This window comes from Lissotriton helveticus, chromosome 3_1, assembly GCF_964261635.1.
Source record: "Lissotriton helveticus chromosome 3_1, aLisHel1.1, whole genome shotgun sequence".
Taxonomy (NCBI): domain Eukaryota; kingdom Metazoa; phylum Chordata; class Amphibia; order Caudata; family Salamandridae; genus Lissotriton; species Lissotriton helveticus.
In genome coordinates, this window is record NC_136061.1 from 866,422,652 (window position 1) to 866,438,848 (window position 16,197).

Sequence of the window (16,197 nt, forward strand, 5' to 3'; positions counted from 1 at the left end):
AGAAATAAACATATTTCTCCTCGTTACACCTCCCCTGGGAAGGTGTAGCATTCTGATGCATTCATACTCTTCACCCTTGCAATGCCTCCCTGGGGCAGAGTTACACAACACAGCCATTTGAGCTGTATTTTGTTCTGATTTTATCAAGCCACTCAGGGCCTTGCAGGCCACCTTGCAAGGCCCTGAGTGGCTTAATAAAATCAGAACAACAAAATGCATGGCTTGATAAATCCAGCTTAAGGGTTGTGTTGCTCTTGCACCCCATTGCATCATGCAAAGCGACACAAACCTAGATAAATATGCCCTTGATTTGTACGTATTAATCACACATGTGGCCAAATCCATGGTACACCCTCTGGAGTGTCATCATGCAGTATCTCAAAAAGTATTTTTTCCACTATTTTTGCAGGGACTGCTTTAGGCATGGGCAAGCTGGGCACATTTCTGTCCAACCAGGGCGCTACTAGAGCAAGTGCTGGCTATGAGTTCTAACACAACAAAACCACTGTTTCAAATGTTTCTGCAATTTCTGCAGAGAAGGCAAGGAAGAGCTGATCATTAGCAGGCGTAATGGCAGTCAGGGGTGTAGGAAGGTGGAGTATTATGTGGTGATGTTGGTCAGGCTTCACCACGCAATACTCTCACAGACCACAAAATGGTCCTTGGATTCGAAGTAATAAATCCTTAGCTCAATCCTTGAAGTGTGGCAAAGAGCAGTCAGACTTTACTAGAAGAACATGTGTTAAGTATTCCAGAATACCAACATGGACGATAAGAAATTGACACAACTCAATCGAAATACGACACCATTTGTAAGAAGTGTACTTTTATCTTAAATCAGATACCAAAATGAACGTGATCAGATACATATAACAGGAGTTAAGGAAAACATAATTTACTACAATTCAATACTGCAGAACTTTTGCATTGTAATCTATGGGGAAAAACTGGTAGTGACAATCGGTCACTTGCAGTTCAAGGTGTGTGGAACCGAAATAGGGTAAAGGTGAGGTGATGCGGATTCCAGGTGAAACAAAAGAGGGTCCCTGAATCATGACATGTAAGGAGAGGAAGGCAGGGTACAAATGAACAACAACAGAAAACCTCTTCTTAACATTTAATTAATAATCGGGTGGTACCTCAATCATCAACATTACATTGCCCCACAATTCATTACTTATTAATCTTTTTATTTGTCAAAAATATGTTTATCTATTCATTTTTCAAGTGGTATAAATAATCTCAACAATATTGGAGCCCAAAGAACAAGTTCAATAAATATCTCAAACAATGCACTCAAACATCACCAGACACACAACTCACAATCATACATGACACTATCATACTCCAAGACATAGCTAAACAAATCCGTACATATCATAGTACATTTCATAAATACATAAACTAAAACAAGGGAAGAAAAGCGCCGACACATGTTTCGGAGGGGAGTCCAAAACCCACAGTTCCTTCGTCAGGGCGCAGTTGGTCAATTATTCATTAGGTGGTTAATGGTCATCCATAAATATCCAGTAGCTTTATTATATGTGGCGCAAAAAGGGGTCTATATAACAGTAGTTTGAACCCTTTTTCGAAAGATAATATTTCGAAACGTAGTGAGGGATGAGTCTCTCAAAACAATCATAAGTATAAAAGCCAGGGACCTAATTGCTTTTCTCCACGGGGATTAGATCATGCGTGAAATATTTCAAGGTACTCAGGCAGTCCTAAAAAACATGAGCAAAATAGGGTAATTTCCATCTCGAAGCAACGTGTGACGCTGAAGCACGCTGCTCTATGCTGAGAGTGTTAAAAAAAAAAGTTTGTTGGACCCGGTTAGGTTACACTTTCCAAGTTTTAGAAATATTTGAATTCATACTAGCTGCGGTCCCGCTCCACACGAGTAAATAGATAAAAAGCAGGTCCAAATAACAGAGCACTGAAGAGTTCTTTTAAGTCCGCAGATGGGATAATGCCTCCATATTTTCAGGAAAACTGGCATGCAAGCCAATGGGGGTGCCAGAGTTGAGGTGTGGCTAACCTTTTGCTAGTGTACATCTCTTGCATACTTTTAATTTCCCTCCTGCCCAGGTGCAAATGTGCCTGCGGTGGGGAGGGCTGTTTTCTCATTTGGGAGTCAGTCCTGAATGCATATCAGAGTTGGTGAAGCCTTTGAAGCTCCTCACTGGAATGAGTTGTACTCAGCATGTGAAGACAGCCTCTCACATAAAGGGGCATTCCTTAGACCAAGTATGGACTTCTAACTTGGAATTATCTATGTTTACTATTTTACCTTGTACTTGGTTGGATCACCATCTTATCACATTTGTTATATCCACTATTCCACCTAGGAAAAATGCTCAGATAAAAAATAATCGCGCTAGAAATTGGAATCATGCTAACATGGGCGAATTTTGCTCCATACCTACAGCTACAACTCCAACCCCTGAAGAATCTCTGCACACCCAGGCAGCAGATATTACAGTTTGGCTTTAATCTGCTAACAATTACATTGCCCCCTTCAAGAAAATTAAGACTATGTGACCCTACGATGCTCAACGATGGTTCTCCGACAAGTTAAAATTAAAAAATCTTGCAATACGGCAAGCCGAACGTAGGTGGAGACATGATTACTCCTTGGATAAAAGAGCCTCTTACGTAACTTTGCTCAAAGATTATAAAAATGGAATTCTCCAGACTACTGCGGAATACTTCTCTGCAAAGATTGTTAATTCAGCAAACAAGTCCATAGTCAATGAACTTACCAAACCAGACAGGGTTTTAGCAAAACCTGTCCCCACGCAATATCTATGTGACTCGCTCAATTCTTATTTCATTACAAAATTACTCTGATTAAAACTAGCATTCCACCAGCCTCCTCCATTATAGCCCCTTCCCTCCTAGCAAAAATACACCTGTACTTAACCAAATCCCCCCAATTTCAAAGTAAATCTTTTTTCGTCTTCTAAAAAAAGTTAGCTCTGGCTCCCCCAATGAGTGCTGCCCACTGAATATCTTACATGAGGCTTTCTTTACTTGCCCCGACCCCCCTTATCACTTCTCAACAACTCGCTAAAACTTGGTATTGTCCCCAACACCTTCAAAAGTGCTGAGATCATCCTGATCCTGAAAGAAATAATTCGGATCCATTGGTACTCAGTAATTACCAGCACATCTCTCTGCTGCCCTATCTCAGGAAAATCCTAGAAGCTCATGTGGCAAACTGCCTGAGTTTCTTCATTGAACTATCTCACTTCTTGGACTCTCACCAGGCTGAATTTGGGCCAGCACATTCAACAGAGTCTGTCATCCTTGCAGTCATGGATGAACTCAGAGGGGGGATGGACAGAGGCCTCACCCAGGCCCTGGTACTCCTTGATTTGTCAGCTGCTCTTGACATGGTCGATCATGATATTCTGATCAACCATGTCAGAAATGTCGGGGTCCAGGGCATGGCTTTGAGGTGGATTTCTTCCTTCCTTACAAACCGTTTCCAGGCAGTTCGCCTGGCGAATTTCTCATCCCAGAAAATTAAATTGACATGTAGGGTCCCTCAGGGGTCCTTCCTCTCGCCCCTACTGTTCAATCTATACCTATTCCCCCTGATCTGGTCTTTGCGTGAGAGAAAGGTTGTCACTTTTAACTTTGCAGACGACCTTCAGTTGGTGTTTGATATCAATCTTACCATCTCTTCAGCTCTCAACTTCCAGTCCACACTAAGCTTTATTAGCGCCTGGATGAGAAACAACCAACTGAACTTAAACCCGGATAAAACTGAGCTCCTCCTCACAGGTGGATTAGCAAACCCATGGAACGCCAATTTTTGGCCCCCTATCCTAGGTAGTCCCCCACTCCCTGTAACTTCCGTCAAGAGTTTAGGGATCATGATTAGTAACAATCTTTTCATGAAGGCCTAGATAAGCTCAGAGGTTTCGGCGTGCTTCTTCCATCTTCGCAGAATCTGGAAGATCAGCAGATTCTTAACCACTGAGGCCATAACCCTGACTATCCTTGCCTTGTTAATGTCACATATTGATTACGCCAACTCTCTTTACGTTGGCATCCCCGCAGATCAACTACAACGATTGCAGCTGGTGCAAAATCACGCAGCCAGACTTATCGCCTACCAGCCTATACGACATCACGTTAAACCCCTATTGAAGAGCATTCACTGGCTCCCGGTGGCTAAATGCTGTGGCTTTAAACTGGAATGCACCACATTCAAAGCCCTACCGGGGAATGGCCCTTCCTTCCTCTCTTCCAGGATTCAGCGATATATCCCCTCTCGAGAACTGCGCTCCTCATATCTTAATTTGCTGACCACCCCGTATTTAAAAGTAAGAAACAGGGAGGGCTCAGATTCGCGGTATTAGCTCAACAGCTCTAGAATTCGCATCCGGTGGAAGTGAGACTTACAGCCTTTTACGCACAGTTCAGGAAACTACTTAAAACCTTTCTCTTCACTCAGGCATATCTGTAAGTCAAATGTATCACTGTCACAGCCCCTCTCTTGCTCATGAGCGCCATGAAATCGCCTGGTGTACGTGTGCTGTATAAATTCATTTAACATAACATATAAGTCTCCCCAATGTGAACCAAGGGTAGGGTACATTATAGTAATAATCAGGGACATTATAAAATATGTTTTATATACAGTGGTGAGGGAAAAACTGCCTATTTTCATTTTCCCTATTGTACTACATTAGCTGCATAGACTAACATTGGAAGGCTTTCTTACATTTTAATAATGCTAACTTTGAAAGAAGTGAGCTAGAAAATAATTCAGTATGAAAATAACAGTTGCAGTAAATCCAGCAACTTGCCATGGTTGGATATATTATGACTATTGAAGGAAAGAAATTATAGAACTGATTTCCTAAAGTTACCAAATTCAGCCCTCTAGCAGCTTCTTCTTATTGGCCAGCCTTTGACAGCCTGAGCGAAGCTCCCTTGATTTGGTGTGAAGTGACCTGGGCTGAGACAAAGGCGACATCTGGTGGAAGGAAAACTACTGCTGCAGATGTCAATCCATAAAAGTGGGCTGGGTAGCCAAACTGTTTTTCAAAGGAGTTAGACAGAAAGGACAGGAATCAGGCCCACCACCACTGTCTGCACCCCCAGCCAGGTCGGAGTCCCTGTAATTAGATTAGGAGAGGGGCTGGAAGGTAAGTGTAGAGAAGGGTTAACCAGACCTAAACCTCCAGTAGAGACTCTCTCCATTTTGTTTTTTGTTGAGAAGTGCTTTCTGGGACAAAAATATGCCACACTTCTAAGGAAGTTGTCATCACAGAGGGTGGCACCCCACACCCCATTAGTCAGGGGTACCCCCTTGCTTGCCAGACCAGAAACTGCAATAAATATGGGAGAGCTGCCCAGCAACTCATATTCCTGTCTTGAAATATAAAGAGAAACGATTGCCCTGCTGAACCCCTGGTCTGCACCATAAGAGGACTACACTCAAAGGACTGCACTTGCTGCACACTTTGGCCTTCACAAAAGAGGACTTTGCCTAGCTTCCAAAGGCTTTAGAAGTGTACTCCCTGAAAGAAACAGGTACAAAAGAGCCTCAAAAATCCACCTGCATCAACGCCATCAAGACAAGCCCAGCTGACCAACTTCACTTGGACTTTAAGGATATGACCAGGTGCATAGTGGGAATTGTAGTCTCAAACCTCCAAGAGTCAAATCGGAGCTTCTAGGCCCTTGACTGGTGCTGTGGACCTTCAAATGCCTAAGAAAAACATTTGGAGAAGAAGGTCTATCCTTCTGCACCTTTGGACTGCACAAGAGAGCAATGCACTCCTAAGGACTGCGCCTGTTGCACTCCAAAGGTTTTGTAACAAAAGGTAATTGCCTTTCTTAACCACTACAGTGCTAGCGGGGTTTCCCGCTGTGCGCTGAAGGTTCATAAATCCCACTTTACATGACAAAGCCAGCTCGTCAAGAGCGCAGCGCAGGTAACGCCCATGACGAGCTGGCTTTGTCATTAGCGTGGAAGGGGTTAAAGGATAACAAGTGGACTCCCTAATCAGCAATAGGTAGAAAAGTGCTGAAAGGGCTACTTACAACATTAACAGCAGGGATAACTTCAGCTGACAAGCTTCACCTGGATTTTACTTGGATGGACCAAGGGCATAGTGGGAGTTGTAGTCGCAGACCCCAAGAGGTAAACAGAACTTCAGAACCATTGGCTGGTACTGTGGACCACTTTCCTGCCTCAAGAAACACTTCTGGAAGTAAGTGTAAAAGTGTTACATCACAGGCAAACTGAACTCTTGGCTTTGTCCCAGTCAAGCGTGACTTTTTTAACTCTTCGAGCACTACTTGTTTCTAAGCGCTAGTTTTACATTTAATCTTTGAAAATGTATGTCCCCGTTGCCTACATTGGATTTTGTTTTAATCATGCAAATAATTCCTGTCCTTATTAATTAGTGTTGGATTTTTATTGTTTTTGTGTCTTACTTGTTTACTGTGTTGGTGTGTTTTTAAATGCTTTACACATCTGTCTCCTAAGTTAAGCCCATCTGCCCACAGCCAAGCCACCAAGGGTTGAGCAAGGATTCATTTATTCAGTACTTAAGTGGACCTTATTTGCGATTGTGGTGTTATTACTAGCTGTAGGTACCTACCTGCACCTACTAATAAATCACATTCCAACACCATCCATAAAATGGTTGCCTGGTTACAGTCATATTGGACCTGCCCTATTTAGGGGTATGGCAGATTCGCCCGAAAAATAAACTATGGCTCCCAAAGCACATGACTAGCGCTCCCTGCTGGTCAGGGCCATTGAGTTTTTGTTTTTACAAATAAACTCTCTTTTTCGATGATCATTTGCTTAAAAGAAAGAAATGTACAGGTCTCTATACCTGGGTGGTCCTCCGGTATGGGCGCTGAAGACAGAATCTCAATAACCCTGAAGGGTTTTCATTACTTCTAAAATGATTTTAAACGCAGTAGCAGCATAACCTGCAAATGAACTTTTAACTCACAGGATGTTCGGTAATCAGGCTGCTTGCAAACATACCATTCACCTGTTTTACCGCAGTGGAGGCACCACTTACGCACCTACCTACCTACCTACCTACCTTTGTAGCATGGTCAAAGGAAAAGTACTCCGCTGCGTTGGGAAGATCAAACGAAAAACATCGAAAGACAATGTGGCGATGACATCAAGGCCTGTGCTGGAGTCTACCGCTGCGGCTTGCATCAGAGAGAATATTCAGAAAGTGCTAAATGAGCGATCAGACTCAGCCACATCAAAAAACATAAAACCTTGTAAAGCCCATTAAGACGCAGGAGAGATGTAATGAAGTGACATTTACAGGGTGTTCCTCCAGTCTCGAAGAGCTGGATGTGCTTAAGAAGTGAGGCTCGCTTGACAATCAGCCGCAGGCTTCGTTCCATGCAGTGGAAGATGTCACACAGTGAGAAGCACAAGCAGCTGCAGCATCCGCTCTGACTTCTGCGTTCTCCTCGTCTTACATCAGAAAGAATGTTCAGCGAGCACAAGCTCCAAATGGAGTCATTTACATCTACACTGAACCTATGGAGAATTAAATCTCTTCTGAAAGGCACTGACCTTTTTTTTGGTAAATGTGCACCATAGTGTCTTCACACATAGATGACTGTGGCGGGAGCTAACGTGCTCATTTCCAAATGACTGTGTTAAGCATACCGATATTTAAGACATATATAATTAGGTTTGAAACAATTTGTTCGATTTCTAAAAGAGATCACACGAGTGACTCCAGGGATATTGGAAGAGGACAGCAACCACGTTCACAGGCACTCTAGCACAAAGTGCTGCCTACCTCGATGCATCTCTGGCCCCATCACCTCCTCTAAGTGTTGTCACATCTTTCTGAAAGATTTCTCTCTGGCTGCTTCTTTGTTGATTGAGATTATAAGCATTGCCTTGCATTGAAAAACAGGACGATCCTTTAGAACGTGTATTATGTGTTTGCTAATGCCGTCACTCTGGATTGTGCTTAAACGAGGTTCTATTGCATTACCTTCCATTCATGAGAACAATTCATTACATCTTCACTGACTCGCTGAAATAATTTCAAACTATGGCCAAATAGAATATATGTCTTTTAAAGGCTGCCTGCTCTAAGTTCATTTATTTAATGTTAGGTAACTTTCTCTCCTTTCCAAACCCCTGTGCATCTACAGCACTTTATGAAATGAAGGTAGCTGTTCATTCCAGTTATAATAATAATAACAATAATAATCATAATAAAGATTATTATTATTAGCAGTAGCAGTAATGACATTGTCATTATTATTTCTAGTATTGTTGTCATTTTTAATATTGATTTTAAAATATTATAGGCCCTGGGATCCCATAAAAAATAAAGATATAAAAAACACATCCCACAGCCTGCACTGAAAGGCCTTCCAGTCATGGGCACAAGCACCACACATGCTGTAGATGAGCATTTTTTTTTTACTTTCTTGTTTCCGGTTTGCACACACACCCTATGCCGCCTCAATGCCTCCCCAAAACACTTTGGGAGAAGGGAGCCAGAGGGGTTGTGTAGGTGCTGATGGTTCTCCTGCTCACCCTGACGTTCGCTGCAGCCACGTTGAAATTTGTAGGGCTGCGTCGGCCTTGACGGTGACGCTCTTTTGCAGGTCCTCTGCTCCTGATGGACATGTGGCTGGGACCTGTCTCACGACTATCACCAGCCATGATGATGGAAGAACATCAGACGTTCGACACGAATGAAGGTCAGCTCTTATCTTATGATTAATATAATCAAAACATTATATATTTGTAGGGGCATCAGACTGATCAGAAGAGACTGACCTCCCCACTGGTCAGGAGGTTCTACACTAGGCTGACTTCCCAGAGAGAGGTGCAGGGATGGGGCAATCAGACACATTTAGTGCCCAACACAGTGGCGCTTCCACAGCACTTAGAGACAAATGAGGGATGAAACATACTATCCAAAAGACGATTGCTGCAACAATGATCCAGTTAATGTTAATGTTAATATTCATTTATTAAGCGCTCGTACGCCCAAGGGCTTCATGGCGCTAGGTGTTGTTGCTAGGTGCAGGGACCTAGCACGAATCAGAGTGCGTTTTTCGTTTCATTGGTACAACTGCTTTGCAATGAGTTTCTGAACCCCAGGGAAAGTTACAGTCTGGTATTTGGGTGCGCCTGCCCCATCTATAGGAAGATCTTTTTTGAGGCAATTTGTTGTACTCTGGCCCCTTTTTGTGACCTCTTGCGTCAGTTCCATAACGCAGCTGCCTTTAATAGCCTTCATGTAGAACCTGCCCTGTACTACCATCTCAAACCATGCACATCATGTGTAATGCAGTGAAGCACTGAGAACAGTTACCGGTGCATCAGACTTGATTAGATTTTATTATAACTATAACACAATTGCAGTACTGAGCACACTATCTTGACAGAATGAAATAAAGAATAGAAATTGAGGAGAAACATATAGCATTGTATAAGTACCATAAAATACAACAAAAAATAACATCAAGACACCCAATGAAAAAAAAACAGGTGTGTAAAACACTTTTCCTTCACACTTAGTAGTCTAGACTCTAAAGATGCCCCAAAAAATCAAGAATTATTACTCTATGCAATGTTCTAATGTGAGATGTTTACAGAACTGAATAGCTTCCTAGTCTCCTTCCACCCAACCTTAGGCCTAAATCAACTTGTCAGTATTGTTTGAACTCAAGATTATGCAGAAGGAATGGTAAACAGCACTGGCTTTGTGAATAATGCACCTATGCCTCAGACAGCATCCTCTAAAACACATATGATGTTAATGCAGTATATTTATATTTTAATATGTAGGCCATCACTACTAATAGCCCATAGTATTCCAATATAAGCAGTAACTCCTGTCACAGTAAACATCAAACTTAAGAATTTTGTGGATTTGATCACACTCAGTAAACACATAGTGCCATAAAATACAGGTTCAGTAGATCAAACCTGCTGATATTTACTAGAGAAAATGCCTGCAAAATAGCGGGCTGTGCAGAAATTAATGTGTGGCAGGCACCAAAATCCACATGGCAAGAAATTGGGTTGTTGGATGACTGGGGTGTAACCCCTGGTCAGCAGCAACCAGAATCCTTGTCAGGGTAAGGCAAAAACAAACCCCAAATTAACCTGTGCTCTACCCCCTGGTAGCTTGGAACAGAGCAGTCAGGCTTAACTTAGAGGCAATGTGTAAAGTATTTGTGCAACATTTCAGACAGTAAAACCACACCACGCAAAGAGCCCACAACAGAGTTAGAAACACGGAGTAATTGTTAATAAATATAACAAGACCATAACGACATCAATTAAATTAGTAGGACTGGAGATATTGAATTTTAAAGTTTATTGTGAAAATAGCCCCAAAAAGCACTAAGCGCTATTGGATATATCTGGATCTGTGAACAGGGACAAACTGACAAGTTCAGGCCAACTGCAAATTAGTGCAGGCCAGCTACAGGGACCCAGTTAGGCCAGCTGAACAGAGTACCTTAAATCCTGGTTGAATAGCGTTGCGTGGATCCGGGTCAAACATGTGGCACGCAGCCAAAGCAATGAGCCGCTCCCGGGGTTTGTGGGGCTTCTACACCACAGTCCTTCTACCTGGCAGAATATTAAAAGTGTACTGAAGTGGTGGAGTCTCAGGTCCTTGTTATGTACAGAGTTGGCCTTTGAAGTGGAGAAAAGCTTCTAGATGCATGCCTTTGAGGTGCACAGATGCTCTGACTTTCCTGCCTTTTCTCCAGACTAACTACTGGGGTATTCAGCTCTTTGTATGGAAACATGACTAACCCTGGGCGTAGTTCGCGGAGCCGCACTCCGCGGAGCTACGCGAAGACGCAGTTGCACTCCGCGACCTTCGCGTAGCTCCGCGGACATGCGTAGTAGCTTGCTAGACCCGTTCGCGCGCCGTTTTTCGTCTTCGGGAGCGCGGTGCGCGTGTTCGGGGCGCTGCCTGCATGCTCGAGATAGCTAGCGCGCTAAGTTACTCAAGAGGTTTGTCCCGCCCGCTTGCGTTCCCTTATTTCCAAAGTGCGTGATCGCGTCAAATATCGCGCGAACTTACCCCCGGCGCACGCGATAATGTTATTCAGCGCGCGAGAACTACGCTACGCACCGGATCGCGGAGTAATCGACAGCTTCGCGTTCTCCGTAGAACGCGGAGTTGCCAAAACTCCGCAAGCTCCGCGAACGGAGCGTAGTTCTTCGCCCAGGGTTAAACATGACACATCCTATTAAGGTGTAAGTGAGGCTGGGCTCAGAGCCTCCCTCCCTTCGCTGCCAGTAAAGGCCCATTAGGTCACATCTGAGCTTCCATTGTGTGTTGTTGTGTGAGAGGAATACAGAAATTCCAACTGCCAACTATACCCAGTCTTGTGGCCAGAAACAGGCTGCAGGCACTAAATGGCTAAGGAAAAAAAGTGCCAACTTTCTAAAAGTAGCATTTTCATAATTGTAACTTAAAATCCAACTTCACCATAAGTTGTGATTTTAAATTGTAATTCCAGAGACACTAAACTTTTATATCTTCCAATTTGGAAAATATGCTTATAAAATGTAGTAAGGTAAAACCAATGTTACCCTATGGACGATATAGGCCTTGCAGTGGTGAAAAATGAATTTAAGAGTTTTTCTCTACCAGGACATGTAACATTTTAAAATATATGTCCTTTTTGAATACATTACACCCTGGGTGTTCCCTAGGGTTGTCTTATATGTGTTAAATAGGAAGGTTTAGGCCTGGCAAAAGGTTTATTGTGCAGGTAAAAAATGGCAATATAAACTGCACACACGGGCTCTGCAATGGCAGGCCTGAGACATGCTTAAAGGGCTAATAATGTGAGTGGCACAATCAGTGCTGCAGGCTCACTAGTAGCATTTAATTTGCAAGCCCTGGTAAAATGTAGTGCACTTTACAAGATACATATAAGTAAATCAAATATGCCATTTGGGTATGAGACAATATTACCATGTTTAGAGAAGAGAGCGCATGCTCTTGTCACAGGTTAGAAGTGGTAAAGTGCTCCGAGTCATAAGGTCAACAAAAACAAATTCTCAAAAAGTAAGAGGAAGAAGGCAAAAGTGATGGGGATGACCCTGTGGAAAGGGCCAGGTCCAACTCACTTTATAGTTTATATGAATCTCAGGCCTAACTCACTCTTTCTTGCTTTTCTAATACCTTTTAAATGTTATTGGGTAAATGATTGACACTCTTATGTGGGTTAGGCCAAATCTTTCTCTTGATCTGAGTAAAATCTCCTGTAGTGAGGGTCTATTTTCCAAGTGTATGGTACTTGTCTATCGTCCTCTACTTGATATAACCTTGATTTAAAGAATCCCAGTTTTTTTTTAATTATTTGCATATAAAGAAGAGAAGTAATCAGGTTTCCAGAACAGTGGTTTCCATAAATTCACAATGAAAATGATGTTTGTGCATTTTTTTAAATTTATATTTATATGTTTGAGACACCACAACATGCCTTACCTGGCGATGACAAACATCACACAGCTGACCCCCAAGTAGGCCAAGAGAATGTACATCCAGATATCTGGTGACAGGGGGTTGAGGAAGGAGAAGACGCTTGGGTTAGTCCCATTGGGCTTCCGGTAGAGGATGCTGATACCCAGAGTCATGAAGGGCTTGGAGAAATCAATTGCCTTTTCACGGATGTGGGTGATGGTCAGAGGAGCGACAGCCAGGTCGGCTTTCTAAATCAGTGAAAGGGGAACAAAACAAGACAAACAAAAGAACATTATAAAATCGGTGGTCAGAAGAAACATGAAGAGCATAACAGTGAACAATTAGCAATACAGCCTGCAAGCAGAGACAGTGCTCTGGTGAGGTGAGTAACAAAACATGGCTGCCCTTCACAGTGCTGGAATGTTTTTCTGACATAGATTGGGCTGGTGTCACTAAAGGATGTCAACAGGGACACTGACATTCTTACGTTGCGGTGTTTACTACTGAGATTACAGAAGCAAGAAGAGTTGCAAAGTGCTGAGAACCGACTTGTGTTAGTAGAAGGAGTGGCAAGGTAAACGAAAAAAGATACAGAACAGTGAGTCAAAAGCAGGCCGTGGGCAAAGAACAGCTTCTGAGCGGAGCAACAGGCTCTATGTGATTCTGGAAACAACAAACATGAAGGAATCTGTACTTGAGAAACTCTCTATAGCAGCTCAGTTGCCTCAAATATTTCTATAGATATGAAGGTCATTCCTGAGGATATTTATTATATTGAAAGGCATTCATCACGATGTTCATTCCATCCTGAGGAACATATGATTCAAATAAAAACAGAAAGACAGAGGAGTGTCTTGGTGCCCACATGGGGAGAGAGATCCAGAAGTACTGAGGGGCTGAGGAGTTACAGCTCCAGATCAAGGTGGACTGAGGGGCTGAGGAGTTACAGCTCCAGATCCAGGTGGACTTCATGTATGAATGTGATGCCAAAGCGAGTGATGTATTCAAAAGGGAGATTTGAAGGACCATTCAGCCTGAGCACACCCTAGGTAGTGAGGTAATTGGATGTTGTCTGAGTTGACTTATGGCAGTACTTACTGCAAAGGGAGCGTTCTGATTTGTTGGTCAATTTAAGAATAGTTCATTTTAAGCCTCTGACACTTATTTATCTTCAATGGAGAGCTCGACATTCTAATACTCCAAAAAATGGGTGTGCCTTTTCTTTTCGAAAAGGGACAAAAAGAGCAAGAAACATTAACCAAGACTAATACACAAAACATTCTTGTTTCAGCTCATTGATTTTCATCTCCAATACCCACCTTAACACAATTAGTGTTTCCTACAACAATTGGGTTGCTATTAGCCATAAAGCTGATCTACAGTGAGTCATTCAACTAACGTTCTATCCAGCTGGTGCAAGGGATAAAACTGTTAAAACTTCAGCCCACAAAACTAACAATGTCCCTTAAGAATCAACAGTCCTTCACTTGACCATTATTCTTACTTCTGCATAGATGTGTTATATTTTTTGTTTTGTTACATTTAAAAACGACTCTATTGTACAGCGTTGGAGACTGAGTCAGATCTGGAATCCATTTTGGCTTTGGCTAGTGAATGTGGCAGCTGCCTATGACATGAGTGATAAACTCTGCTTGGTTTTTTTTTATTGGGAGTGGTCCTCGGATACCGGTCCCAGGATGCTTGTTTCTGGTCCAGGGAGGACCTGGCTTGGCAGTTCGGGCTGGACTGTTCACATAAGGAGAAGGTTCAAGACTGACTGATTTGAATATGTGTGGTCTAAACTGGGGTGGCATGGAGAGCAAAAGAATGATGGATTTAACCCAGATCTCTTGACTGGGGTTGAATGTTTGATTTGTTCTGCATTCAGTCCATAATTTGCAAGTCTTTTGCTTTCTCATACTGAGTGCACGTGGTATGCCCAGACGTGGGTTCTGGGCTCACTGTGCCACTGGATTCAAGCTAACCTGTCTGATGAGGGGTGATAACCTAAAACCGGTCCCAGGATGCTTGCTTCTGGTCCATAGACTGAGTCTAAACTGGGGTGGCATGGTGAGCAAAAGAACAACAGATTTAACCCAGATCTCTTGACTGGGGTAAATGTTTGATTTGTTCCACATTCCGTCCATCATTTGTGTGTCTTTAGGTCACATTCAGAAGTAGGCTCATTTAAAAACAAAATTCTAGACAACGCTGTGCGTCTTTGCACTAGGTTAAGCGAGAAGCTGGTTGTAAATCTTTGTATATGCTGCCATTGAACCCTTCTATTCCTCATTCTACTTGTGGTTCCTGCCATACCTACACTTGGTAGTTACATGCCTGATCCCCACACAGTGGCTTCTCTCTAGTATCCCTCCGAGCAGCTCCTATCCAAATGCCATCCAGTGCCCATCCTGAACCTTCCCATCAGTGGTTCCCTGAACTTCGTTTCAAATCAGACCATCTTGTGCCAATAGTTACCAATCAAATACTTACTTTCAAATTCAGTTCTGTTGTAACAGTGTCCTGTATCTGGTTTGGGGATTACTTCCTATCATTGCAGTTTTGCGTTTGTGGGTTGGTTTAACTGTCTTTGCCTTTGACAAAGTCCTGTGCTTGGATTCCCAGTGCACACAATAAACAGTACCTGGATTACAATGATAAAAAACTAGGCATAGACTTTAGAACTGCCATAGTTGCAACTTTAGCATTTGGTGTTATTATTCGTCTTATTGAGTGACGCCTGAACTTAGGGTACAATACATTCTTCTAATACGATTGGTGATACATAGTCTTCTTGGTCACCACAGTTCTTGTATTATAGTCACATGGCCATCCCAACTCTCATTTCTTCACACTATGTGCAAAGTTCTCCAGCCTAGTATGCTCAATCTTTAGGTATTACCATGCTCAAACACTCTGTGTTGGGTTCGTCCCTCACCGGGTCCTGCGTCTGATCAATGCTTAGTGCCTGACATATTACAAGGCCATTGCTGATGCCTGAACCATGAGATGCCATTGTACTACAGCTAGGTCAATGCCTTGCAAATTTATTACAGAGTCTTTAGTGCATCAGTTTCATTCAAGCACAGTAGGATGTACAAACCCAAGCCCCAGTGGCGCCTGTTGTTTGCTAATTTGACTTCTGATAAACCCATTCCTCGTAATCAAGTACTATCTACACGGTCCTGCCATACAGCCTGCCATTCCTTGAGAAGTTCTAAGGGCACTTCCCTACGGTTGCCGCTTTCTAAACTCAAAGTTTTTTGCATGTGATAAACACATCCACTGTTTTTGCCACTGCTCAATGTAAGGTCGTGTTAAGCATTGCTAACCTGGGGATTGCCTTAATGGGTTGGGCTAAGCTTTATTTTTGCCGAATACATACCATTGCTCAGAATTACATATCTTTCGGTGAGAAGATATGGATTTGGGGTATCAATCTGTCAAGAACCGGTAGGGTGGAAAGCGGGGACTTTTGGGGGATTGACTTGATCATTAGTCAATGTACTGTCTTCAAAGATTGTAAGCCGAAGCGAGAAGACAGAGAAAAGTTTTTTAAAAATGAAGGGTTTCTTTCTTCCTCTGTATCCTGTGGTACTGGAATTACAATGAAGTGAAACAGATAAATACTGTAATATGTATATTGACTATGTTCTTTAGAAATAAAGAAATGTTAAAAAATATATCTTTTGGTGAGAAATGTGAATGTACATTTTAG

At 42.6% G+C, this 16,197-nt stretch overlaps 1 protein-coding gene across 1 annotated transcript in view; it reads right to left on the reverse strand.

Moving 5' to 3' along the window:
- GRIK3 (glutamate ionotropic receptor kainate type subunit 3) overlaps positions 1-16,197 on the reverse strand; it is a 1,130,254-nt gene that overhangs the window by 178,369 nt on the left and 935,688 nt on the right. Inside the window, exon 11 of the mRNA XM_078681209.1 lies at positions 12,504-12,727. Coding sequence (XP_078537335.1) covers positions 12,504-12,727 — 224 coding nt within the window. The remainder of the gene's footprint in view (positions 1-12,503; positions 12,728-16,197) is intronic.